Source organism: Trichoderma harzianum (genome assembly GCF_003025095.1).
Source record: "Trichoderma harzianum CBS 226.95 unplaced genomic scaffold M431scaffold_6, whole genome shotgun sequence".
In the NCBI taxonomy this organism is placed as follows: Eukaryota; Fungi; Ascomycota; class Sordariomycetes; order Hypocreales; family Hypocreaceae; genus Trichoderma; species Trichoderma harzianum.
This window is the reverse complement of record NW_020209254.1, coordinates 1,603,527-1,629,353: the sequence shown is the minus strand read 5'-3', so window position 1 is coordinate 1,629,353 and position 25,827 is coordinate 1,603,527. Positions and strand designations below refer to the sequence as shown.

The following is a 25,827-nucleotide window of genomic DNA, read 5'->3' as shown; positions in this document are numbered from 1 at the left end:
GTGTCTGCGAGGAGACGCCGCTGTTTCCATTGAATTCGTAGATCATGTAAACTATTTGCTTGCCGAGTATCTTGTCTGGATGTTGCCAAGAACAGGCTCTACCACCAATATTGTAAACATCGACATGACTTGCAGCACCAAGAGCACACACACTACTAAGCTCCCAATACCCATGCGCCAATGGAGTCATTCGGATTTCTCTTTTATTTGACTAAACCACGAAACTGCTACCTTTTTGCCCAACCCGATTCGGTCTGCTTGATCTTGGCACTGAGCAAATCGCCTGTACCTAACAGACCACCGAAAGAAAGAAAGAAGAAAAAAAGAAGAGGAATGGCAACCTAGTTACAAACAGCAGCGTGATTTTACGCAGGCTCAGCTGCCGCCATATGATCGAAACATACTACGCCAAACCGCAAAACGCCAGTCTATGCCAGTGACATTTGGCACCCACCGTCATCCATCTATATAGTTCATTGCTTAAACCGCGTTCCCCATCTTGTGACGTTGACCGTCTCGCTGCGGGAAAGAAGACGAGACACAGTATAACTCGCTCCACAAAGAAAATAAAGCAAAAATAGTAAAAATAACCCAAACAAGATGAAACTCCATCATGTTGGATTCGTGACGAGAGTTGGAGCGATTCTTCTCTTCTTAGGCTCCTTCCCTTCCTCCTTCTCTGCCTCATCGGCGTCTCTCTTTACGCCCGCGCTCGCTGGGGGAGCCACCACCTTGGGTGTTTCCGGAGGCGTTGTCAACGGCACGCCCGTCACCCTGCCTGAATTGGTGGCTGTGATCGATGGCACATTACCACTAATAAGAGGCGGGTTGCTCACGACCACAGAAGGCTGTGTGGCCACAGAAGACGTAGAATTCGATCTTGTGGGCGATGACGGGCGATGAGATGGACCTGCGGAGGTGGATGGAGGAGAAGGCGCTGTGAAAGAGCTCGCCGAATTGCGAGACTGATGCTGTGGTCCGCTGGGGAACGGCGATGGGGAGGCAAAGCTGGACGTGGGAGTCGAAGTGGACGCATTCTGGTTTGATGAAACTGCCTTTGCACCGACCTCACCCTTGTAAACCTCGCCGAGCTCACCGGCGGCAAAGGTTAACGTGGAACAGAATCCATCTGATGACGAGATGATGAGGGTGAGTCCGTCAGTTGACCTAAACAATGCAGGTTAGCTTACATCATTTCAAAATCAAGAAGCCGCATGTACATACCAAGCAAGGTCGGTGAAGGTTGCGCAGTGCAGATTGCTAACTACGCATATCGGGGTCTTCTGTTGTGTATCGTACAACAGGACGGAATCCTGTGTGGCGACAGCGTACACCATCCGATATGGAAGGGCAAAAGCCGGCTTGGGGCCTGGCGTAGACGCATTATTCTCGGCCGCTGTTGCTCCCTTTGATGAAGCAGTTCCCTCAGCAGCAGCTGCTGGTGCAGCGGTAGTTGAGGATGGTGTGGGGAGCGGCGGAGGCTCCATGACGGATGCGGCAGCTACTGGCTTAGAAACTGGTTCTGGGAGGGAGGGGATGGTATCTTCAGCGGAAGATGTATCAATCGTGACATGTTTAGTCACTGGTGGAGATTGGCGAAGCGTGTAGAAAATCGGAGAGCACTTGACAACAACAGACGGCTTTTTGTGGCCGGGTAAATGAGCTATCGGGGGCTTGTTAATGCCACCTCGAGTGTAAATGTACACTGTATTGATGACCTCGTAAGTTGGCTTTGCGTCCTTGTCCGCCTGATGCTGGTTCTGGTATTGCCCGGATGGCGTGAGCAGGAGGCTTCCATCAGGAGTAAACGTAAGTCGTCGGAAGAAAGATGTAAGAGTCTCGTTTGCGTAAAGACTTGCGTTCTTCACTCCTAGGGCCCAGTTGGAGTTGAGGGTATGATGAGGCTTCGGCGATGTCTCCATTGGCATGACAGCGGGAAGGGGCAGCGAAGGTGCCGGCGAGACGGAGCGACGAGAGGAGAACGAGGAGCGACGGCTATGACTGATTACGCTCGGCGGGTTCATGGGGAGAGGAGCTGAAGTCGGCGTGCTTGGTGCTGAGGGAGCCGGCGATCCCACAGATGTAGAAGAGTCCACAGTTAATTGTGCTCGGTGGCCGAACTCGGGTGGTGCGGGACTGCTCGAAGAGATTCGTCGAGGGGGTAGATCGGCCTTGATATGGCTTGCCAGCCGTGGCAGTTTATCGTCCTGGCTCAGGGTATATTGCCCGTCTTTGGTTTTGAGTGAGTAGATGTGGACGGATCGATCTGACGACTGGGTTGCGATGTACTCGTTCAACGGGTCCCAAGTAACGCCCTGCACGTAATGACTATGCTCGGCAATTTGCCTTACGAGGGTTCCTATTGTGTTTCCGTGTTAGCCCTCGCACATGCAGTACAGAGATAATGATATAATTGCGAGCACACACCTGAGCTTGCGTTGTAGATCCTGGCAATATTATCCATGCTGCCGATTATAAAGTAGACAGCGTCTGGTGACCATGCCAGATCGTATATCTCCGCCCCGCTAGAGCGACACATGTGCTTTGCTCTCCATGATTCCTTATCATCTAGGCCTTCGGATCCAAAGGTGGTAGTCGGAATCTCGCTGGGAACCCATAGGATGACATTGCCGTCATCGCCGGCCGAGGCGAGTGTCTCTCCTTCATTCGACAGCCATTGTCAGCCCATGGGAAACGATATAGCAGAGCAGAGCAGCAGGTACATGGTGTTCAATGCTTACCTTTGGGAGCCCACCGTACGACGTTGACAGCTTGGTTGTGCTTGGAGAGCGTCGACAGATACTCGACCTTGCGTTCGGGCCCATCGGCTTCGACCTTCCACACTCTAACATGATTGTCACCACCAGCCGTGGCTAGGCGGCCCTTGCCGTTTGGCTCGAAGTGGGCAGAGTAGATTGGGGCATTCTGGTCGTGCCAATTGATGATGAGCGGCGAGGCTTTCATCTTGACGCTTGCGTGTTAGGGCGGCTGTCGGACAAGCTGCATGGAGAGCGTCTCTCCAACAATGGCGGTTTCGTTCGATGGATCTCGATGCAAGGCTGGACAAGACGATGAAGAGGAAGAGGAAGGATTGAGGCCGTCGTGGATGGCGATGGCTCGGCCTGACCGGCAGCTGGTCGAGTTAACGCGTGGGGGAAGGGCGACAGAAGCTCGTGGTAGTTCAAAGTTAAAAGATGGAGAGGCTCGACCGCGACAAAGAAGCTGGTCCAGCTTTTGCTCGGTGCGGCGTTGGAAATATTATGGCTGAGGTGCACTAAAAGGCTAGAGGCTAGGGGCATGGAAGGACCCGGCTGAAATCGAGGGGCGCCAGCAGCGTGATCAGCGCACTGGGTGGGCTAAGGGCCACCGGGCTAGAGGCGGCTAACAGCCCGGACGGATTGAACCTTGGGGGGGCTGGGCTGGGCTGCTGTCTTCGTTCCGCTGCTTGCGCTGCTTACAGGCCCTGTGAGGTTACAGTAGTGCCAACGGACCGCCCTGTTGTTTCCATTGCCCTGCAGCAGCCTCATGCGAGGACCGCAGAAAAAAGACTGGATGCCACGCACTCTGTCCGTTGTCAGTCAATCAGAATCAACCAGATACTGGCCCTATACCTGCAAGGCAGAGAGCAGCCAAGGCCCTGTGTCAGAAAGCTGCCAGCCAGATGCGCTGTTCCCGAGCTGATTGGCCCGTCGTCCACGTCCAACGTGTAGCCTCGACGCCCTGCATGACACCGCAGAAATCCTCTGCAATCACCCGGGCAAAATGAATAACGCGATTGGCACTCGCCTGATCTGACTGAGGCGCTGGATCATACCAGACAGACGTCCGCTGGCTTTGGGCGGATGCTTGACGTTTTCCATGCGTCGTGGCTACACCCTACAGAAGCCGAAGACGGCTGTGATTGGCATTACCAATGGGGATTTTCTTTTTTACTTTCTTTTTGCTGTTAACATTACATGATACATACATACATGCTCTCAGACACGACTTTCCTTACCCAGCTGACTGCTGCATGTTCCCGCCCTCCCGTCCTATTTTGTCTTTCCTTCCCTGCTCATGGAGCGTGATCTTGACCAACCCGAACAGATGATGACTGTCCGTATCGTATCGTAACCGAATGCCTGTCGATCATCGCTACGTATTTATGTTAGCTAATAGCCTTACGCTACAGTACGACTCTCAGTAAACCTGGCACGTATATGTACATCACACTGACCTTGGTCGCTTGGGATTGAAAACATTCGCTGTTTGAGTTGGCAGGGCTCCTCCTTATGGCTCTGGAGGTGCAGATCGATCTCGATACGAAAGAAAGAGAGCAGTGCCTCTTCTGGTGATTGGCGTCTGAGCAGCTCAACATCAGGTTGCTATTTTTCACGTTTGCAAAGGAAGCAACCTTGGCCGTTTGCTTCTCATATTTTTTCCTTCATTTCATTCCCTTTACTTCTTTCTCTGTTCCATGCTGCCTGTATCTTAGACGCATATTACCTCCTAATAGTTTACGGCTGCTCAAGCATAGCCTCCCATTCGCGCGAACTCTCTTCAAGAAGATGGAGGCAACCTAGATCTGGGTTTCGGCACCAGAGTGCTTTAAACCGTCAGGTGACGATTCTGGAGGGGTTATTATCGCCTGTTGGCCCCCGAGACACCACCATTGATCCTTCAGCAACTTCTTGGACTAAGGTTGGATGGGCGGCATGGCAAAGAGCCAATCATGACCAATGTGAAAGATGTCCATCTCTGCACCAGATACCAGTGGTGGTCAGGTTATATACAGCAGGCATCCATTGTCCCCGCAGGACCGAGCAATCGCGGATACAAAACCATTGATGGCATCTATCGATGCGGTGCTACCCATTCATACAGCACAGGTATTCCCATCCATTTGGTTCAACATCGCAGCTGGTGTAAGCCAAAACTTGGTAATAACACATCTAATTAAACTGCTGAGCGGTGACTGCATGAAATCCGGTGAGTCACTGCGCGGCCGGACAAATTAGGAAGCCCCCCGGGGCGCATGTAACTATATTGCTCTTTGTCCCGCTAGAACCGGGTGTGTGTGCTTATCTGGACCTCTTATTTCATGTCGTTGTGCCCATGATGCCCTCAACCTACCATGTCGCGAAGGAGGAAAAAAAAAACACCGTCGAATATGATTTTGAGGCCTGTGATGTATGGAGGTTTTGATTTTTATATAAAGGTCTTGATAATTGTCCTAAAATGGATATCTGAGGGTACTGCACCCAGGAAATCTTCAAACCAGGTCGATGACTGTCGGTGAGCTGTGGGTCAAACTAAAGACTTTAGCACTGAGAGTGTGGGTTCCATAACCATAACGGCACGGCGACGAGAGTCACAAGCAAATTGCATCTCAGACACACGAGCCATACATGCAGCTACCGTGATGAAGCTGAGTTGTTGGAAAGGAGCCTCGCATATGGGCACCCGTGATGCAAAGATGGCATGAGAGGGATGAGTAAAGCAGACCTCATAACGCGAGAGCGGTGAGCTTTAACTGTTACGCCAGGTAACATGTATGAACATTCGCGAGCATCTGCATGTGCAAGACTGTAGTCGTACTTACATGTAAAGTACCGTATAGCCCAGCTCTTTGTGTCTGCTCGGTGTATGTCTTGGAACCCCATAAACCAAGGCGATTGTGAAAAGGCTGAGACATAAATGTAGGTTACTACTGTAGGTACCGGGAATGGCATCGATCAGCAACGCCTTTGGAGGCTTATACACGCGAGAAGCACCAAACTTCACTGTTGCGACAGGCCGCTAGCGAGAGGCGGGCGTTGGAATACATAATTCCATCAACTGTTGATTTCTCGGCTCACACGAACAGTTCCCCGCAAGCCGCTCGATGGCGTTGTTGGTCACTGCCTAGCATCTGTAAAAGTGCCCGTGGCGGACGCATTGAGCCAATCGGTGGCATTTCTGATGGCGTTACAAGGAGCTACGGATTTGATGGATATACCGGTACTACCAGCATGTAATCTCACATCCCAGCTCCTGGGATCTCACTCAAGATAGACGGAGGCGGAGGGAGAAAAGAGAGAAAGAAAAAGAAAAAGAGAAGCCTGAAATCACCATGGTGTTGGTTTGTGTTAGCCCGAGATATGGAGATGGAGCTGTTTCTGCTTTCTCCCTTAATATCCGATGCTCAATACCCAGGTATGTGAAAATGCTGATGCCTTCTCAGGCACCTCCATAAAATTGCAGCTATTGCTCGGGTATAGTTGCTGCCTTGGGGGTCTACGGAGAAAAAAAAAAAAAATAGAGGAAAACCTGATACACATGTACGCAAGTGGCAGCCTAAGGCAGCCTAAGGCGAGAGCTAGCAAGTCCAGGAGCTCCTTTTGGAAATCACAGGTAGCTCTGGTGATCTTCTTTGTTTGCAAGGCACGAGCGATGACTCCCAAGGGCTATCAAAAGTGCCTGAGGCGTGGACAAGAAGCTTTTCTCCGTCTGTACAAGCGCCCCTGGACCCCTACCTGAGGCTACCTCGTACCGCTCAACTCGTGCCGCTGGCCATTACTGATCCTGATCGAACCAACGATTGACCAGCATCCACCAACTGGACAGGCACGGAACCACGGCCGTCTTCTGCTGCTGCTTTAGACAGGCACTTGAGATGCGCTACCCGGCCAGGGTATCCTGGGAGATGCAGCTCGCAACTGGGAGGATGGAGGTTGCATTCTGCGGGTTTTGTGGATAGCTCTGGATCCTGCGATAGCCCTTTTGGTCTGGCCGGCCGACCCTGATAACTACATCGCATCTTGCCTTTGTCGGTGCCGAGATTCTGGTTTCCTTTCTCTTCATCCCGTCGCGTTGCCTTCTCCTTCTTCTCCCGAGGAAAGAGGCGCTTCCTTTGCTTCTGTGTCTGTGCACCCATGCTGCCATTGGCGGCTTTTGTAGATTGCTTCAACTTCATCTTCAACTTGAGCTCCCACCGGTGCGCCGGCGAGTCTCTCTCGCCGTGATGTCGCATCAGCTTGTGCTCGGCGTCGTCGCCAATCCGGACCCCCTGGGCCATCTGGTGCTACCGCTCTCCATTGCTGGCTCAGCTGTTGTTGGGCTTTTCTCTCTGCCTGCTGTGTTTGCTCTTCTTGCTCAGATTCGCAATCGAACCCCAAAGGACAACTTTTACCAAGATATCGATGGTACCAGTACGCCTGAAGCCGTTGCTTCTTTCTCCAACAAATGGCCCAAAGTTGCGATTCTCCTCTTGTCCCTGACAAGCTTTGGTCCATCCCTTGCCCTGTCCGTCCTATCCAGCCTTCACCTAAAGAAAGATGATCTGTTTGTTTCCAACTGGCTGATTACCGCTGCTCTTGTAAGTTTAATCGTGCTTCGCACCTCCAGTCGCAATTTGCTCGGGCGTGTCAGCTGATGGAAAACGCGCTCCTCCACAGGCCACAATTGCCATCCAGGCCATTTGCATCTTTGCTCATCGGTCCCCGGTCAAATCCCACGATCTTGGCATTTGGGCATTCCATTCGACCTGGCTTAGCACTGCGGTCCTTATTCTCCAATCTCTCCACGCTTTGCAGCTGGGAGCTTCCAAGAACGACCCCGTATTCATTCTTCGGCTGGTCAGCCTGGGGGCTACCATTCCGTTGCTAATTGCTACCATTTCGCTTCCGCGACGGCCGGATATTTTCCACCATGACAAACCGGTGGACGCACAATTCACATCATCTGTCCTGAGCCGATACACTTGGTCTTGGGGAGAACCCATAGCAAAGCTGGCTGCGAAGAAGGGTGATTTGGACGAAAAGGATGTTCCGGGGCCGGATCACAACTTCAGAGCCCGCGATCTAGTCGACGAATGGCGCAGCTTTGAATTCAAGGGCACGCTCCTCAAGAACCTTCTCCGAGCTTATTTGCCCCTTTTCCTATTCCAATGGACTGTCACAGTTGCCCGCTCTGTTGTTGGCCTTGGGCCGTTTTGGGCCATGTTGCGAGTGATTGAGCTCTTAGAACGGCGATCAGAGGAACGGCCAATGGGCCAGATATTGGCGTATATTCTCTCCCTTGCCATTTTCTCTCTCCTTGGACAGGTACAACACATGCTCTCTTCCTCTTTACCGTCGAATATACAGACTGACGTACGTTGTAGTGGATGCAAGGATGGGTCAACTGGTTTTCAATGTACAAGACGTCCATCCCTCTTCGAGGCCAGCTTTCGGCTCTTATTTTCGAAAAGTCATTGAAACGTAAAAATGTCAAAATGGCGGAGAAGGAGCCGCCAAAGACAGACGACGACGAGGCCCAGAAAGATGACAAAAGATCCGAGGAAGAAGATACCGTTTTGAAGTCGCGCCAGGCCATTGTGAACCTTGTCGGTGTCGATGTTCGACATGTATCTAACCTCGCCGCTTTCCAGTTTTTCATCATCAGCAGCTTCGCAAATCTTTTCGTTTATTGTGGCTTCCTCCTAAAATTGATCGGTTTCTTGCCCTTCGCTGCTGGTATTTTGGCCTGGGCCCTCGTCTTGCCAATCAACACTTATTTCACAAAGAAGTACATGAAATGCCAGGCCAAGCTCATGAAGGATCGTGATGCCAAGCTAGCTGTTGTCAACGAGGCGCTGCTGGGCATGCGCCAAATCAAGTTTTCGGCTTTGGAGAGTCAATGGGAGAAGCGTATTCAAGAGATGAGAGAGCAGGAGCTTACAACTTTGAAGAACACCTTCATCGCTGACTCTGTTTTGTTCGGATGCTGGGTCATTAGCCCAATCTTCCTTGCCGCCGCTTCGCTGGTCGTCTACGCCATTTTGCATGGTGACCTGTCCCCGTCGATTGCTTTTGTCAGTATCAGCATTTTCAAGAGCCTTGAAGTCACTCTTGGAGCTCTGCCGGAACTCCTTACCACTTCTGTTGATTCACTTGTCTCAATTAAGAGAATTGACACATACCTTAGCGGCCCTGAGATGAAGAAAATTCTGTCCGAAGGACCAGATGTGGCGTTCGACAATGCTACCGTTTCCTGGCCTGTTGATGCTGAAACCCCCGACGAAGATCGCTTCATTCTCAAGAATGTCAACTTGTCTTTCCCTGCTGGAGAACTATCCGTTATATCTGGCAAAACTGGAACAGGAAAGAGTCTGCTGCTTTCCGCCATCCTCGGTGAGGTTGATCTTCTAAACGGAGCCATCTATGCGCCACCAACTGCAGCACCTCTTGAGCGTAATGACCACAAAGCTCATCCTGGAAACTGGATTCTTCCTGGCAGCATTGCATACGTGGCTCAGACGCCTTGGCTCGAAAGTGCATCTTTCCGAGACAATATCCTGTTCGGTCTCCCATTTGACGAGCCCAGATACCAAAAAGTCCTTGAAATTTGCGCACTGAAGAAGGATCTCGAAATCTTACCTGATGGTGACAAGACGGAGCTTGGAGCTAATGGAATCAACTTGAGTGGCGGCCAGAAGTGGAGAGTAACATTGGCCCGAGCCATCTACTCACGAGCCGAGATTCTGGTTATGGACGATATTTTTAGCGCCGTTGACGCTCATGTTGGTCGACACATCTTTGAAAAGTGTATTACCGGAGATATCTGTGAAGGACGCACCCGAATTTTGGTTACCCACCACGTGGCGCTTGTGCAGTCAAAGGCCAAATACCTAGTTGAACTTGGCGAGGGCACTATTTTAGCAGCTGGCTTGACATCTGAGCTTGCTGAGGATGGTACTCTCGAAAGAATTAAGACCCATGAACAAGCCCCAGAGGAGATTCAGAGGGAAGAAGCGGCTGCGGAGGCCTCAACCGCGGTTAACTCGGAAGACGGATCTCTTACTGGTGTGGATGGAATCTCAACTGAAAGCACTGTAGAAGGAGAACCGGCCAAAGATAAGGCTGCCAAAGACTTCATTGAGAAAGAGACTCGTGATAAAGGACAAGTCAAGAGCCGCATCTATTTGACCTATCTGCGGCACAGTGGAGGCTGGATATTTTGGATCGTCCTCGCCTTGCTATTCACCAGCTTCGAGGTGAGCAACCTCGCTCGCAATTGGTGGGTGAAAATCTGGACGTCAGGAAGTGAAAGCCAAGTCGATGTGATGCATACATTTGAAGTTGAGCAGAAACATGGCCTTGCTTATGGTCTCACCTTGGAGCATAGCCCTTTCCATGTTACTTCTTCCAACCTGCGGAACACCCAGTCGGGAGAGCACGGCGTAACCTATTACCTGTTGGTTTATGTTGCTCTGTCAGGCGCCAGCGCCATTTTGGGAACAATTCGATTCGTCTGGTCCTTCATCATGAGCATCAGGGCTAGCAGGACCTTGTTCAACCAAATTCTCTTTACGGTTCTCCGAACTCCTTTGCGGTGGCTTGACACAGTCCCTGTCGGCCGGATTCTTAACCGCCTCACATCTGATTTTGACATCATCGACAATCGCCTCAACCTTGATTTTGGAATGGTGCTTTGGCGTGGTTTGGGCCTCGTGGGCATCTGCGTTGCTGCTGCTCTGGTTTCGCCCTACATCCTTCCCATGGCATTCGTCCTGGTCTTCTTCGCTACTTCGGTTGCCACACGATACATGGCTGGCGCTAGGCCCATGAAGAGACTTGAAAGTACGTCCAAGTCACCCGTCTTTGAGCAATTCAATGCGACTTTGTCGGGCGTTGCGACTCTTCGAGCCTATCAAAAGACTCAGGTATATGTGGACCGTATGCACGGCCATCTCGATACCTGGGACTCTGTAAGTATTTACGGCGCTCTATTCAACCGATGGATGGCCTTCCGTATGGCCCTGATTGGTACTGCCTTTAGCTCTATCGTCGGCATTGTCGTTGCTCTGTCTCCCTACATTGACGCCGCCATGGCTGGTTTCACTCTGGCGTTTGCTGTTGATTTTTCCGGTAATATTCTTATGACCCTTTGGTGTTATACCAACTTGGAGCTGGATATGAATGCTACTGAGCGTGTTGTCGAATACGCGGACCTCAAGACGGAGCCGCTGGGCGGGGAGAAGGCTTCTGCGGCTTGGCCTACATCGGGAGACATCGAGGTCAAGGATCTTGAAGTTGGCTATGCTGAAGACCTTCCAGCTGTCTTGAAGAATGTTTCATTCAACGTAAAGAACAACGAGAGAGTTGGCGTTATTGGTCGTACTGGCGCTGGAAAGTCATCGCTTACTCTGGCCCTCTTCCGCTTCTTGGAGGCTCGATCTGGAACTATCTTGATCGATGGCGTAGACATTTCCAAGATTGACCTCCACAGCCTCCGCTCCAAACTGGCCATCATTCCTCAGGTAAGAAATGAAATAACCGTCGAGTTGTTATTTTGAGTAATCTTAGTTTGCTAATGGGTTAAAATATGTTTAGGACCCTGTATTGTTCTCTGGCTCTGTCAGGAGCAACCTTGATCCCTTCAATGAGCGTACTGACGAGGAACTCCGCGAGTCGCTTCACCGTGTTCACTTGGTCGACTCTCAACCAGTCACGCCAGCCAACGAGCCATCCTCCGCTGCCGTTTCAACCGCGTCTCCAGTCAACGCCAACATCTTCCGTGATCTCTCGAGCGGCATTGCCGAGTCTGGCGGTAATCTGTCCCAAGGACAGCGCCAACTCCTCTGTATGGCCCGCGCCATTGTTTCACGGCCCAAGATTATGGTTCTCGACGAGGCTACCTCAGCCGTGGACATGGCGACCGACACTCTTATCCAGCGCAGCATCCGTGAGGAGTTCACGGACAGCACGCTCATCGTGATTGCGCATCGTCTTAGCACGATTGCGGACTTTGACCGTATCCTTGTGCTTAGTGAGGGCACTGTGGCGGAATTCGGAACGCCAAAGGAGCTTTGGGAGAAGGAAGGGAGTATTTTTAGGGATATGTGTGAGCACAGTGGTGAGAAGGATAAACTACGTGAAACGATCTTGGGAAATAACTAGATGGGAATTCGGAGGATGGTGGTGAACTAGAAGGAGAGAAAAAGAAGCGAAAAAAAAGGATACATAAATGGGGTTAAAAGAGTTGCTATGTTTTTGGCTTGGCTTTCACTTGTTTGTCTTATTTTACTGTTACAATTGTTTGTTACTTGCTGCAAGCATACAAGGTAGCAGCCTTGTAATAGGTAGTCACCTCAAAATACTTCTTGAGTGGTCATGATCTCGTGTCTTGTCATTTGTAGCTATCTGAGTACGTGCTCTGTAGATACTTGCATTAAAGTCATAAAGGGAAACAAATCATCAAAGTCACAAACTGAGGAAAAACAAGGGCCTATTCCTCCTCAATATCACGACCCGGCAAAAACATGGAACAATCTGGACAACCACCTCGTTCAAATCACTCATTAAAAGTCTCATCATCACCATCTCCATCGTAGTCAGCATCGTCGGAGTCCAGGGGCACCACCGACTTGATATAGTCCTTGAAGCCCTTGCTCATCTTGACCACAGCGCGAATGTGCTTTTCGCCGATAGTAATGGTCTGCAGACCTTCCTCGTTGGAATCGCTCTCGGCCAGCGCCAGCGCCGTCTGCATCGCGTTGCGAATCTCTCGGCCGTTCCACTTGAGCGCGCGAACCTCTTGGCTGGACCAGACGAACTCGCGGGCCGCAATGGCGACGCGGATCTTGCCGCGGGAATCGCGATCCAAGCGGTCAAAGTTGTGCGTCCAGATGCGCTCGCGCTCCTCATCGCCAAGGTTCTTGTAGTGTAGCGCTACGTGGATGCGGCTGAGGAAGGCGGTGTCAAAGGAGCGGACGCGGTTGGTGGTGAGGAAGAGAACGCCGCGGTAATACTCCAGGGCACGGAGGAAGACGGAGACGAGGCCGTTGCGGGAAATGTTCTTTGCGCGGCGGCGCTCGAGATAGACGTCGGCCTCGTCGAGCAGGACGAGGGCGCCGTAGCGCTGGCCCAGCTCGAGGAAGTAATTGAGGTTGGACTCGACACGGAACGAGTCGACACTCAGATCGCCGCTGGTGAGCGAAATGAGCGGACGGTTGGTCAGCTCGGCAATACACTCGGCGGTGCATGTCTTTCCGACGCCTGGGGCACCGTGGAGCAGGAAGATGCGGCCCTCGCCCTTGTTGCGGATGAAGTCGTTGCCCCAGGGAGCAACCTGGCCATCAACACCGGTGGTGTATTGGCCGATGAGGGCCCTCACGGTCATCTTGATGTCATCGTCCAAGACGAGATATTTGAAAGCCTCCTTGTCGGGCTTAACTGGGCTGAGATTGGCAACATGAAGATTTCCCCAGCGGCGAGTACCAAGGATGAAGCCTGGAATTGTCTTGCTGAGAACAAAGTAAAAAAGATCGTTGTCGGGAGGAGTGTCGCATAGAGGATCGAGATCCTCAAATCCGACAAAGAAACCGTCGTTCTCCCTAGATCGATCTTTATCACAAACAGTGCAGCCGCATCTTGGGAGATTCAGGGGAAGGAAATCTTTGTTAGGAATGCCCTGAGTCACACGGCGGCGATGAGGTTGAGGATATCGCCTTCCATCCCAATCCGGGGATGACTCAAAGAACTTGTCGAAACCCGAGGCATCGCAAATGACACGGCCGTTCATGAAGCCAGTCGCACCACCAGGAAGTCTGCTGCCGGAGCCAGAGTTGACGAGAAGGCCATCATACTCCATGTAGGTAGGTCGCTTCAGGAGCTCCCAGTATAGCTTGCCTTCTTCGATCATCTTTTCACGCATTGGGAGGCCACCCTGGGCTTCAAGGTCATCTTTCCAAAAGTCCGCAGGAATAACAGACAGCGAGCTGATAACTTGTTCCCCTGGCCACGGAGTCACAATGACGCTCTCCATGAATCGACTGACCTTGGCGCCATTGGATTCCAGCGACCAGCAGCTAAGTCTATAGTTGTCCAGGCCACCGTGGAGACGGTTTCCAATGCTGACACTGCTAATAACCAAGGGGGTCCAAATGTCGAATTTCTTCACGTAGATGACTCGACCCGGCTTAAGAAGGAGCCAGAAATAGTCAAATGTGGCTGTAGGAGTCTCAAGCTTGTGACGCTCTTCTTCTTTGGCAATCTCATCTTTGAAGTTCTCACCAAGAAACTTGAGAAGAACATCGATGTGGTGCGCTGTGGTCTCAGCATACTCAACGCTATGCTCATCAGGCTGGTTATCACGATACTCGGACAGCTCATAGCGGTGATGGTAGAGTACACGATAGGGTGCGCTGATCTGAACCGACTTCCCATTGAGGTTGATGTTCGGGTAGTATCGGATGACAGCTCTGAGAGCATTGAGGAGATGATTTGAATAGATAACCATGAGCGGCGTTTCTACCTGAGGGGTTCCAGGCGGGTCATAATATTGCTCTTCCTCAGTATAATAGCCATCGCTTCGATAGTCGACGTTGTCAAAAGCCGCTGTGATGGGTCGATCCAAGTTAGGATTTACGCGACGAGGATGAGCTATGTGTCTGTTGTTATCGATGCTCCTCCCCTCAATGCACACATTGGTAACAATCTCGAAGATGGGCTTTTTGACAAGTTCGCCACCCTCGTCGGTTTCATCGTCCTTGATTTCGTAGCTAGTCACGTTCTCAAATGGTTTGGAGCTTCGCAAGCCTGGCAGCCCAAGGTATCAGCAATGAATTATTAAGATAGAGGGGGGTTCTCAACTTACGCCCAATGAAATGTCTATTCTGGTTAACATGGTTAAGGGTATAGAGGATCTCAGGAACCTCGCCGTCGACGGCATACTTGAGTCGTCGCGGATTAGGCAACAAACTACGCGGTCCTAGCTCTTCGAAACCATCGCTCATGCTGTCCTCGCGGTCATAATCCCGAACGATGGGCCTACGGCGATCATAGTCCCGAGGCACATAGTCCCGAACGAAGCGAGGTTCAGCCATGATGCCGACGTGGAATTACTCGGCTAGGGGTAGAAATACAAAGGCGAAGAAGAGAAACAGGTGGTATATGGAATGAATGGTTATAAATGGGTTGGATGAGAAACGCAAGAAATGTGACGGACCGAAGTGGTATTCGGGCAAGGCAGTGGCAGGCAGAGATTCTTAAGCTCTTAATCAATCTAAGCTGATCGAATAAAAGCTGGGCCAGCATTGTGACACCGAAGGCAGCAGCATCCTGATCTCGGTCTGCCCAAGCTAGTGAGGCTCTCTGCCTGGCGCTCAGCCCACAGACCGTCATTGCGACACTCCAGCACAATGCGACGAGTATGAATTTGGACTAGGCTTATGCAGAGCAACCGCCGGACGATTTGCAGGCCTGTAGCATGGATGAGTGCCGGCGGGTGTATGTAAGTCGGTGGGAGGGCTGGAGGGGAAGCCTAAAATGAGGCTGTGAACTGCACCGCTCGTTGGTCCAAACAAGCGTTGTGTTGTCACTGTCATGCAGCTTGCCCACTGGGGCTGAGATAAACGTCTAATAAGCATCTGAAGGAATCCTTGTCAGACGGAGCAACTCGCTAGATTAAAACGGTTATAGGCGGCAGAGATAGGGCTGTACGACGTGACTTTGTGGTGAAAGGAAGTTCTATTGGGCCTCGTGACTATGAAATCTGGGGTACCTCTTGTGACGCTGCCCGTGGCTCTTGTTTGTTTGTCTGCACGATCTGCCGTGATATACTTATGATATATGCCATTCCCCCACCACATGACGCTTTGTAGGAGCCAAGGTCTAGATGTTCGGATTAGCGCCTCAATGGCCATTAACTGAGGGGGAAAAAAGAAGATGAAGATGAAAAAAATCATGGCAGAGAGAAGCAGCAGATAGGGTACAATGAAGTTGAGCAAGATGGCAACTCACCCAACGTCGCTTCCAGTATGATTGTGAGGCGGGCCATGCCGCGGTTTGTACATAGCTGCAATCTTCCATAGGTAGTGTGATGCCCTAATACCATGAATCAATCACCTGGATCTTGTTATCTTGCTAAGTGCCGTTTCTCGCATTTGAAGTCACATTGCTAGCGTGGGCCAGCAGAAACTTGCAGCATGTAAGCGTGAGTTTGCATGCTTTTGTCCATCCATCATCCTGCGCAATGCCGAGCTTGATACTGGTATCCCCAATCTTGTCTCCTTCGATCTTGTACGGAAGAGTCAATGGGACGCCGGTTGACTCTGTTTGCTGTTGAACAAAGACACCCAGTTGCCGAACTAGCTCGAGGAAACCAACCATGGCAGTATCGAATTTGCGGTGCATAAACGTGAGCCCAAGCGGCATGTCTCCTGAGCTGTACAACTCTAGGACCTGTTTCTTTGGGGGCGCATGCATCGCCCGGCCTCCTAATCTACTGGATGCTGGGTTTGGCAGCTCGTATCGGATGATTTTGGAGGTACTCCCCAACGGCACCGGTTCGTACCCTTGGAATCTATACCCAAGCTTATCAGCAACTGTCACCAGCAGGAGCAGCGCATGGCCCCAAGCGGCATTGACTTCTGGCCAATCCACAGGTTTATTGGAGAGCCTGCCTAGGCGCAAGCCGTTGATGGTAGCAAAGCTCCCGTCGTGGCTGATGCAGAAGGTGTCGTTGTAGACATTGGATCGTTGTAGCTTCTCAAGCAGCTGCGAGTCATTGTTATACTTCGCATTTATGCTGTCGCGCTCAGCCTGGAAGTCTGCCATTTTGGTGGCAAAGGCGTTCCTTTCCCTCCAAAAGTTCTCCTCTTCTTTGTCCAGTTGTCGAGACTCCTCCTCTAATGCCCATATCTCCTCATCCAAGGTATCCTTCTCAGCTTCCAGCCTTTTCAGCTCCTCCATTGCAGCGGCCTTGTCTTTCTCTGCCTTCTTCAGAGCTTCTTTCCAAGCCTTGACGTCCTCTTCACTCGGTCGATTACTTTGGACATCTTTCAGGTATTGAACATATGCGTCTCTTTCCTTGGATGCGGAATCGAGTTTCTTTTGGAGGCCTTCCACTAGTAGTTCGGTACAGTCCACACAGACTGGGTGATCGATGTCGGACCTGGCGGACAATATTTCGAATAGCCGGTTTATCTTGTCCAAGTCATCTCCTTTATTTGCCTGGGGCTCGTCTTCTGGGGCTCCATTTGTGCTAGATCCTCGTCGGCGCGGGGGGATTATTGCTCGTTCTTTCTGCTGCTGCTGAGGTGATAGAGGATGCCCAACTTGTGACTCGGTGAGATAGATGAAGGACATTGTAGCGTCGCGGGGCTGGCCGCCCCGGTATCGCTTGAAGGTCGGCGCGGTAGCATTCTGCGATACTTTATCGTAGAGTGACTTTCGTGATTGTTCTTGAGCTTGGAGTACTGATGGTCGCGGGGTTGAGGCTTTGGTCGCTGTTTGTGAAGACGATGTGGCTGCTGTGTGACAGCACAACCCGATTAGCAACTGCGCATGCTCTCAGCGACACTGACCTTGACACTTACAAACAAGAAGATCATATGCGGCTGGGTTGAGGTCGTCGAGAGAGCTGTCCAGCTTCAACGGCTGGCGGCACTTTTGGCAATGCATTTCGATGGCTTGGTGGCGGAGAAGATGGGAGAGGTTCGTTTGGTTGCGAGTCGAAGTGCCGTTTCATGCTCTGGCTGTCATGTATATAGGTAGAGAGAAGGAAAACTGCCTGAGGTGGAAAAGATTTGATTCGAGGAAGAATAAATGCTAATGTTGAGTCTAGATAAGTTGTATCAGTACATGGTGGAAGCTTGAAGTATCAGGGTCTGGCTCTCTGGCCCTGTGACGCCATGGAGATTGAGGCGCTGCACGCCCCGCTATACTGCCTGTAGCACTGGCGCATTTAGAGCTTAGTTGCTTAGCTCCAGCGTGATTTAGTGGCCTCACTGCACTGTAATCGCAGCTTTCCCAGAGGTGCAGCCACTTAACGCGCCGCTGCACGGAATCGCGACGCGAATGCGCTACTCCATCTTTGTGCAACGTCCATCTCGTTGCTCCCGCAACCATCTTTTATCCAAGCTCCGAGTGCCGCATTTTCGGCCATCTTCAACGCCCCAGGTCAGGTCGCCAGGAAGTTGGCAGTCCGCAGCGCCCAAGACTGGCGCAGTCGCAATATCGTTTTTATATCAATTGACAATACCTTTTCTCTCTCTGTATCTCATATCGATCACCGCAATTTGGGTTTACTCTAGCTATGGAACCGCCGGCAAAGCGCCGCCGCATGAGCCAGTGGCTGCTGGACAAAGAAAATGCCGACGAAGACGATGAGCTCGCCTCTCAACCTTTCGAGGTCGAGGCGAAGCGAGATCCAGATTACAAGCTTTCCGTCGAACGAGCTTACGCAGACCAGCGATTCCAGATTACCATGGCGCATATCTTCGAAAAGTATGGCCGTGACTTCGACGGCATTGGCGACGAGATCGATCTTGTGACAGGTGAGATTGTCGTCAACAATGGCCATATTCGCAATATGCGCGACGAAGGAGACGTTGGAGATGGTCTGGCAGGCGATCTCGCGGACGGGGAGGATGACGAAGACGAAGGAATTCTGTTGGAGGACCTTTTTGATGACGAGGAGGAAGATGGAGACGACGTTAGGGGACAAGAAAAGAGCCAGGGTGGTTTTGGAGCGAAATCACAGAATATCAACGATATGGATGACGACGAGGAAGATCGGATAATACAAGGCCGCGAGGCGTCTCGCGACTCACATTCTACAGCCCTTGTGCTGGGATCATCGTCAAGAAACGCACTGGACGTTTCTAGAGCAGTCGCACGCAGCTCGCTATATGCGGCGCAAGGTTTTGCGTCTCCCACGGAGCTACCCTTTGCTTCCTCTCCATTCTCGTTTGACCGATCACCATTTGCCACGGAACCTTGGGGCTTCCCTGGCCAGTTCGCTGATCCATTATGGGACCAACCCGAATTATTTGCAGTCCATCAGCCACAAAAGCAACAATTACCGATCAAACCTAGCCGATATAATTTCCCTTCGCAGAGTGGCGAAAGCTCAATCTGGGCGCCTAATTCGAAATTTCGAGACAATGAAGATGAGCCCCTTCAATCTGCATTCACAAACACCTTTGGGAAGCACTTGCTCACAAGGAGGAAGAAAATTATCAGACATCCATTGCTGCTGCCGCCTACGAAGCCTGTGGATGATGAGAGCAGGAGAGGAGAGGAGGAAGAGGAGGAAGATGAAGATGTGATTCTGACCGGGAAAAGATATAAAGAGAAGCAAACTACCGATGACACCTCAGCAGAGCCTGCTAGGCAGAGCAGTAATTTGCAACCATCCAAGAGCTTAGCGAGGAAAGAGGTTGAAGAAAGGGGAGGGGAAGGAACTTCGAGTGACAGCGGCTACAAGTCCGTGGGAAGCGCTCGGAGAAGCAGGAAGAGAAAACAGAGGTCAGGCGAAGACTTGACCAGGAATGAGGCTTCAGCTACACCCTCTGAGAGTTTAAAGAGGGCCTCTAATCCACAGCCCAACAAGCTTTCACACAAAATCAAAGAGCCAGACCAAAAGGCATCGCTTATTGAACTACCTGACGAGACCGATGGACGAAGGCGCTCTGGACGGACGAGGAAACAGGTTGAATTCCTGAACAAGATTTCTTGGGCTGAAGCATTGGCAGAGCGAAGTGCCGAAAAACACGACTTATATCACGAACGTGGAGAAACTGAGGGGCCTGGATCGGTCCCAGAATTTGAAGAGCATCGTACCTCGTCAGAGCCAGAGACTGATTGTATCCCGGACTCGGCTGACGAAGAGGAGGAGGAGGAAGAAGGAGAAGAGAGAGAGGATGGCGATTCAAACCGCCAAATTGATTTGCCTAATTCACACGAAAGCGAAGCTCGGCAACCGGAAATTGCTAATCATTCCCGTGCGCAAGTACCAGCTGGGTTTCTCCACAAGCCTGTCGATTCTGCTTGCCTTCTTTCTGACGACGAAGCCCCTACTTTGTTGTCTAAGACGAGGAAATCTGCCCCCCGACGTGTATCAACCAGTACACTTCCCTTGCGGGAAATTCACGATGTCGAGGCTAATTCGAGAGCTGAAGCCAGCTCCTCAGATGTTGGTAAAGAAAGGTTGTCAGGCTATTCTCTCAAAAAGCGCATGAGCACGAAAAATGCCATTATAAACTCGTCTCCCACCGCGCATAAGGGAGGCATCGGACGCCTTGACATTCCATCCGAAGAATCTAGCGGCGAGGCACCATTATCCTCCTCTCCCACTCACTTTTTGCCTCGAATCACTCTCGAGGTGTCCCTAGATGATACGCCTCAGCTCTTAGAAGCCTCAGCAAAGAAGGCGAGGAATCAGTCTGCGGTTATTCCGAACTCGAGCTCATCTGCTAGTGAAGGCCTGAAGGCCATAGCCTCTACGCAGAAGAGACGTTGCTCGAAGCAGCCAGTGAAACATATCGCTGCTGTCACCGTCATTGATGATAGCTCTTACGAAACATTCGACGATCTTTCTCATACCGAATCTTCGCCACTTGCCAAGACTTCTCTGCGCGTCGAGCCAGCTCTTCCATCTCCCCGACGCACTGTCTCGCCTCCCGAGGCAGTAAATCAGGCACTCTCACAATCTCCCTTAAAAGGAGCTTCAAACTCTCCGTCGAAATCCCCTTCAAAAGGAGCTTCAAATGCTCCGTCGAAGTCCCCCTCGAAGAGCCCTTCAAAACGTGACCCGCAGGTAACCTCCACCACGGAGGTCGATAGACCCTTGCCATCGTTGAGCAATCCGCCCCAGACACCCCGTCGGCATCGCTCCTTAAAAGTCCCTTCTTCTCGACATTCCATCCTATCTTTGCTGTCTGATGATGAAGACGAGGGGATTGACGAGCTAGGTCGCAACTTGACTGCGGTTCCCAAGTTGCTGAGTTCCGCGGCGCAGACGACTGCACGCAAAGTGTGGAAGTCCAGCACCCTTACTAGAGAGGTATACCATACTCCGGTCAAGAAAAGGCCGTCGGAGCCCGTCAGTCCTGGCAGCATTATCAAGACGCCTGGTGGCACACTGAGGGCGTGCGGACTGGATGGATATAGATGTGGACGAGATTTCTGTTTTACGTGTCTATAGAGCGTAGCTAATGCGAGGTATTGAGAAAACAAGCGAGTGGGTAGGGAATCATGGGAAATCAACTGGCTGGCGCAATGGAGTAACATATATCGGGGAAAATTTTTTTTTTCTTCTTTTCTTCTTTACAAAAGAGACGTAAAAAGGCAGTGTGAAATGGCAATATATTACCCGCTACCTCATATTAGGTACCCGCAAATCAAATCAAGTGTTCCAAGTCGTTAACAAGAAGCGAGAAACTATGGATGAGAATCCCCCCCCTTACCCTCTCTTGCCTCGCACCCGAGTTTGTCAAATGCCCGAATTTCCTGAAACGCCGTTGACCGACTGAGTGAGATACAGCTCCAGAGTTCATGAACTGGAAAGGGATAAGGGAAAGGGGGTGAGTTAGGGAAGAAGGGGGGAAGGGGGGGGATGGAGAGGTTTGTCCGCTGTAGTCATTTCCTAGCCGCTTGCTTTCTTTCTCATATCCAGCACTGAATATTGTTGTTCCTGTCACACTTCCGCAAAAACGTCAACATAACAATTGCCGTCCATCGTAGTCCTTTTGCCCTTCCCATTGTTTTACCCATGGCGAGTCCCTCCTTGCACATATTCTGTCTTATCGAAAACACATAAGCTTTATTAGGCAGTACGGCCAAATAGCTAGAGTTATCTTCAAGAGGCAATGATTCAAATGGCATGGATGAGGGGCAGAAGAGCAAAAGGAAACGCGATACTCGAGATGGAAAAATAGGAAAAATAAATCAATAAATGGGGTCATTTGTGTCTTCAGGACTTGTACGGTCCTCCGTTAGCGCCGATCAAGTTCTGCTTGAAAACTTCAGGATCCCGAACAGGGTTGAAATAGGCATGGGCTTGGGCCTCCTTTGCCGTGAGACGCTCCTGTTGAGAGAGAGTTAGCATTACAGTCTGCAAAGGAAAGAAGAAAGAAAAAGAAGAAAGAGACATAAAGCGCCAGAAGAGAAAGAATAAGACGAACCTGGTGATCGTAGCGTAGCAGCTTATCAAGGAAGTCGATGGCTTCGTTAGAGACAAAACGCTGGTTTTCCGATGTGACAAAGCTATGCCAAGGCTTCTTCTGGAACCGTCCCAGAATATCATCATACTGTGCATCCAACTCTATTTCGTACTTGTCAAGGTAGTCAAAAAGATCGTCTGTGCCAAGGACCTTAGCGATCTTGACCAGCTGATCCGAGTTGCTGTTGCCGTGGAAGAATGGCTCTTTCCGGAAGATCATGGAGGCAAACATGGCGCCGAGACTCCACATATCGAGGCTGTAGTCGTACTCCTGGAAATCGACTAGCAGCTCGGGTCCCTTGAAGTAACGAGATGCAACACGCACGTTGTATTCGGTTCCAGGATGGTAGAACTCAGCCAAGCCCCAATCAATCAGACGCAGCTATTGGTACCCCACAAGTTAGTACATATATACATACAGACGCGGATAAGCACAAAAGTGATTGGTTGATGCTGGCTCAACCGGAAATTGCAACGCTGAGGTACCTTTCTGTTCTCATGGTCGATCATAACGTTATGAGGTTTGACGTCTCTGTGCATGATTCCCTTGCTGTGGCAGTAGTCCAGAGCCTTGAGCAGCTCCAAGATGTAGAATCGCACGTCAAGGTCGTTGAACTTGGGGTACAGGCTTCGGAAGTCGGTGTTGTTGACATACTCGAAAATGAGAGATGGTGTCTTACTCTGCAGGGCACCAGGACGCATTCCCGCGTCTCCCGTTAGCTCACCGCAACACGCATAGCAGGCAATTTGTGCTCATTAGGTTACTGACCTGAGAGTCTCGCACGACATCGAGCAGCGCAACGACGTTGGGGCCACCCGCCAGATTCTGCAGGATCTTGATCTCTCGCTTGATCTTCTTCTTCTTAACAGGCTTGAGAACCTTGACGACGCACTTCTGATAGTTGACGACGTTGATGCCCTCAAAGACCTCGGAGTACTTGCCCCGGCCTGTGCGTAGATTCTCGGGTTAGCCACGCGTGCCGACGCGGCAGCAGAGGGACAGATCCAGAGCCCGGAGGCCATCACAACGTACCGATCTTGCGAACGACTTCGTAGTTCTCGAGAACTCCCCAGCCTGCCGTCCATGTTAGCGCCTCCCGCATCGCTCGCGGGGTGATTGGGTTTGGGTTTGGGGCAACTCCGCACTGATGTTGACGCTGTCGTAGTCCCAGTAACTACGGGGCATGTTCTGGTTGACGTCGGCGTAGACGCGCGCCATCTTGGGCAGGCTCTGTCGCGGATCAGCGACGCAATGAGGATAAAGGAAAAAGGATGCTGGCGATGTCCGCGCGGGTGCTTCAGGCGAGGATCTCTCTTGATCTCTGGCGACAGAGGTGAGAATCCAAAGGTGGGATGTGCCGCCCGGCCAGTCCCCACACCGGCGCCAGCTACGAGCAGCCATTGGCTGCAGCGCTTATCGCTTAGCCGATTCTGCTACGGGCAGAATTTTGACGCTGAGTCAGGATTCATTGCACTGGGATTCTGCGATTCCGTGGACTCAATCGCCGCATGTGAACATGGCGGCAATGGTTTTGTGGCTCCCAGGCCTCTCCCAGGCCTAGCACCGCAGATCAGCTCCAGCAGTGCTATGCTAGCTACAGATTCGATGGATCACATAGAATGGACTGCTAGGCGCATGCAGCCAGTTCTAGGTATTACCTGATGCTTACTCCGGTTGCCGCCCAGACCAGTCTGCTGCTCTGGGAAACGACCGGACATATCACATTAACACAACTCGAGTTTGACACAGACATGTGTTTGATTCATCATTATATAAGTCTTGAGAGTGTAGAGACATCTAGTATAAGCAGCATGTTGGTCCAGAAACATCATCATAGGTATCATAATAGGTAACCACTTCACACATTCGTTACTACCTGCCACTTCATCATATCTTGCCAGACGCCGAATCCATCCCAAATTTAAAACAATCCCTACTCAAAGTCTTCATGTTAGTCCAGATGCCAACCCCAAAATAAGCAAATGCCAAAAGAATGAAGAAGAATGGGCTGTGTAGCCTCAGAGAGAAGATTATAAGAGTCTTCGTCACGCCGCTGTTGTCAGCCCTCCCCAGATTTGGTCGTTGGTTCTTCGGGCCTCCATGCGCGATCTGACTAAGGATGACGATACAAAGGTTCTCATCATATTGCGGTAAGGGGTTGAATAGCAAAAGTAGAAAATGTGCTTACTTACTAGTCGAGATGCCCTGGGAACGCGTTATTAAGAAATAAATTGCAAATTGCTCAACATGATGCAATAATATCCGCTAACCGGATAAAATATGCATGGCTGCTCGTTAAACCTGCCATGAGCTTTGCCATTAAAATGGCTTCAATCGTAATCGAGGGTGTCGAGTCCAGCTTCGACCACGTCCCAGGTACGCTTCCGTAAGTCTGGCTTGGGTTCTTGCTTCCCCCCCTTGGATTTCTTCTTTTTCTTCTTGTTTCGAGATCCGGCAGGGGCACCTGATCCATGCGGAGAGGCGATGTCTGTTTCATTTGCGGAAGCATCTCGTGGCAGCTCTGATTTAGATTGCGATTGCTTTTCTTGTTGCTTGCGGAGCTCTCTAAGTTCCGAGTGTCGGAATATGGCAATCTGCTCATCTGTAAGGGTTCTTTTCACACCGTCTTCGTAGTAGCCAAGACCATCGTCCTCCTCTTCTTCCTCCCATTCTTCGTATAAATGAGCCTCGGAGGACTCTTGAGGTGGAAGGTTTGTGAAACTTTGACCGAAATCAGCGGTGGCTTCGCTTGAAAAATGCCTCTGTTGGAATTGTAGTAATTCGTCGCTTGTTATTTGTGGTATTTTGAACGGAAGCTCGTTAATCGACATCTTGACGCGTATCCATAGGTCAAAGAATGGTTTAGGCGGCCACGACTAAAACGCGGGATTGAGAAAACCAAGCTGTTGCGTGGTCACGTGCTCCGCCTTGCAGCCCAACATGGTCCATGGATATATTGACGAAGCAACCAAGAGTGTTTGAGCCATGCGCATACGCCAAAGGAGAAAAGTAAGAAGGAGAAGAAGAACTAGACTGAGCTAGGCCACTTTACTCGGCTCATGCGGAGTGAGTCTAAGTAGATCGCAGCAAGGCCAATGCACTCTCAAATGCACGCATAACTTCATCATCTAGGTAGTAGTTATGCCATTAGCCTGATGATGGAATCAAGATGATGGGAGCCTATGGATACTCACAATGCTGCTGCTTCTGAGCCATTCTTTGTTCAGAAATGTTAATGTACCGTTGTCGCGTCTGAAGCCGCTTCACCGCGCGCTTATCATCATGAGCTGATGCAGCTGAGGACCACGCTTCAAAGTACTGTATATGCATAATCGTTTTGTTTAGTATAAGTCATGTCAAACCGATGGAAGAACACGGCAGAGTGGCTCACCCTGAAGAGACTTTCGGCCTCTTTGAGGACTTCTCGTTCCTGTCCCTCTGCCTCCGCCAGCGCCTTCTCATACCGCGCCTCAAAATCATCCCAGTCGAATGGCTCCAGAACGGCGGGGGGATTTGGCGTCGCTGTACCGTTGCGCTGTTCAGCGGGTTCAGGCGTCTTCGTGCGTGTCCGGCGATGCTTCTCGACGTCCAACACGGCTGTATCGTCCTTGCCGGCCACCTTGGTCCCATAGACGGGTAGACGGTCCTCGCCATTGGGCGATCTCGGTGAAGGCGAAGCCATGATGGAATATGGCGATGCTTGCGCTGCGGTGGAGCTGAAGTGATGATCCTTGCACCTGTGACAGCCTCTCTGGCGCGGCTGCGAAGGGCCAAGAAAGGGGGCTTGTGCTCCGTGTTGGGTTGGCTGTAACTGGAAGGGAGACTGAATCAAGTGCGGAGCCCGTCCGGAGAGGCGCAGATGGTGTGCTGTTCACTTG

At 51.1% G+C, this 25,827-nt stretch overlaps 8 protein-coding genes across 8 annotated transcripts; 2 read left to right on the top strand and 6 right to left on the bottom strand.

The window, feature by feature from the left end:
- Positions 1-611: 611 nt before the first annotated feature.
- On the bottom strand, positions 612-2,964 carry M431DRAFT_5604 (hypothetical protein; the record flags this gene model as incomplete). Its single annotated transcript, XM_024921487.1, has 4 exons — positions 612-1,167; positions 1,225-2,359; positions 2,428-2,661; positions 2,742-2,964. The coding sequence occupies 4 exons, from the start codon at positions 2,962-2,964 to the stop codon at positions 612-614; spliced, it is 2,148 nt and encodes a 715-aa protein (XP_024774680.1).
- Positions 2,965-6,982: 4,018 nt separating this feature from the next.
- Positions 6,983-11,900, top strand: M431DRAFT_116190 (hypothetical protein; the record flags this gene model as incomplete). Its single annotated transcript, XM_024911953.1, has 4 exons — positions 6,983-7,348; positions 7,416-8,063; positions 8,123-11,260; positions 11,334-11,900. The coding sequence occupies 4 exons, from the start codon at positions 6,983-6,985 to the stop codon at positions 11,898-11,900; spliced, it is 4,719 nt and encodes a 1,572-aa protein (XP_024774679.1).
- A 394-nt stretch (positions 11,901-12,294) lies between these two features.
- M431DRAFT_86185 (hypothetical protein) lies at positions 12,295-14,737 on the bottom strand (the record flags this gene model as incomplete). The annotated part of the gene is made up of 2 exons (XM_024923646.1): positions 12,295-14,540; positions 14,599-14,737. 2 exons carry the CDS (start codon positions 14,735-14,737, stop codon positions 12,295-12,297), a joined length of 2,385 nt encoding a protein of 794 aa, XP_024774678.1.
- Positions 14,738-15,255: 518 nt separating this feature from the next.
- Positions 15,256-15,777, bottom strand: M431DRAFT_435308 (hypothetical protein). The gene has a single exon (XM_024915137.1). It carries the CDS (start codon positions 15,686-15,688, stop codon positions 15,386-15,388), a length of 303 nt encoding a protein of 100 aa, XP_024774677.1. The 5' UTR covers positions 15,689-15,777; the 3' UTR covers positions 15,256-15,385.
- Positions 15,778-15,866: 89 nt separating this feature from the next.
- M431DRAFT_5601 (hypothetical protein) lies at positions 15,867-17,405 on the bottom strand (the record flags this gene model as incomplete). Its single annotated transcript, XM_024921486.1, has 2 exons — positions 15,867-17,254; positions 17,321-17,405. 2 exons carry the CDS (start codon positions 17,403-17,405, stop codon positions 15,867-15,869), a joined length of 1,473 nt encoding a protein of 490 aa, XP_024774676.1.
- A 634-nt stretch (positions 17,406-18,039) lies between these two features.
- On the top strand, positions 18,040-20,931 carry M431DRAFT_86075 (hypothetical protein; the record flags this gene model as incomplete). Its single annotated transcript, XM_024923634.1, has 1 exon — positions 18,040-20,931. One exon carries the CDS (start codon positions 18,040-18,042, stop codon positions 20,929-20,931), a length of 2,892 nt encoding a protein of 963 aa, XP_024774675.1.
- A 768-nt stretch (positions 20,932-21,699) lies between these two features.
- On the bottom strand, positions 21,700-23,167 carry M431DRAFT_85664 (hypothetical protein; the record flags this gene model as incomplete). The annotated part of the gene is made up of 6 exons (XM_024923582.1): positions 21,700-21,813; positions 21,911-22,330; positions 22,435-22,629; positions 22,718-22,896; positions 22,982-23,023; positions 23,095-23,167. The coding sequence occupies 6 exons, from the start codon at positions 23,165-23,167 to the stop codon at positions 21,700-21,702; spliced, it is 1,023 nt and encodes a 340-aa protein (XP_024774674.1).
- A 1,112-nt stretch (positions 23,168-24,279) lies between these two features.
- M431DRAFT_85935 (hypothetical protein) lies at positions 24,280-25,631 on the bottom strand (the record flags this gene model as incomplete). Its single annotated transcript, XM_024923618.1, has 5 exons — positions 24,280-24,780; positions 25,002-25,021; positions 25,051-25,077; positions 25,144-25,267; positions 25,341-25,631. The coding sequence occupies 5 exons, from the start codon at positions 25,629-25,631 to the stop codon at positions 24,280-24,282; spliced, it is 963 nt and encodes a 320-aa protein (XP_024774673.1).
- Between the last annotated feature and the right edge of the window lie 196 nt (positions 25,632-25,827).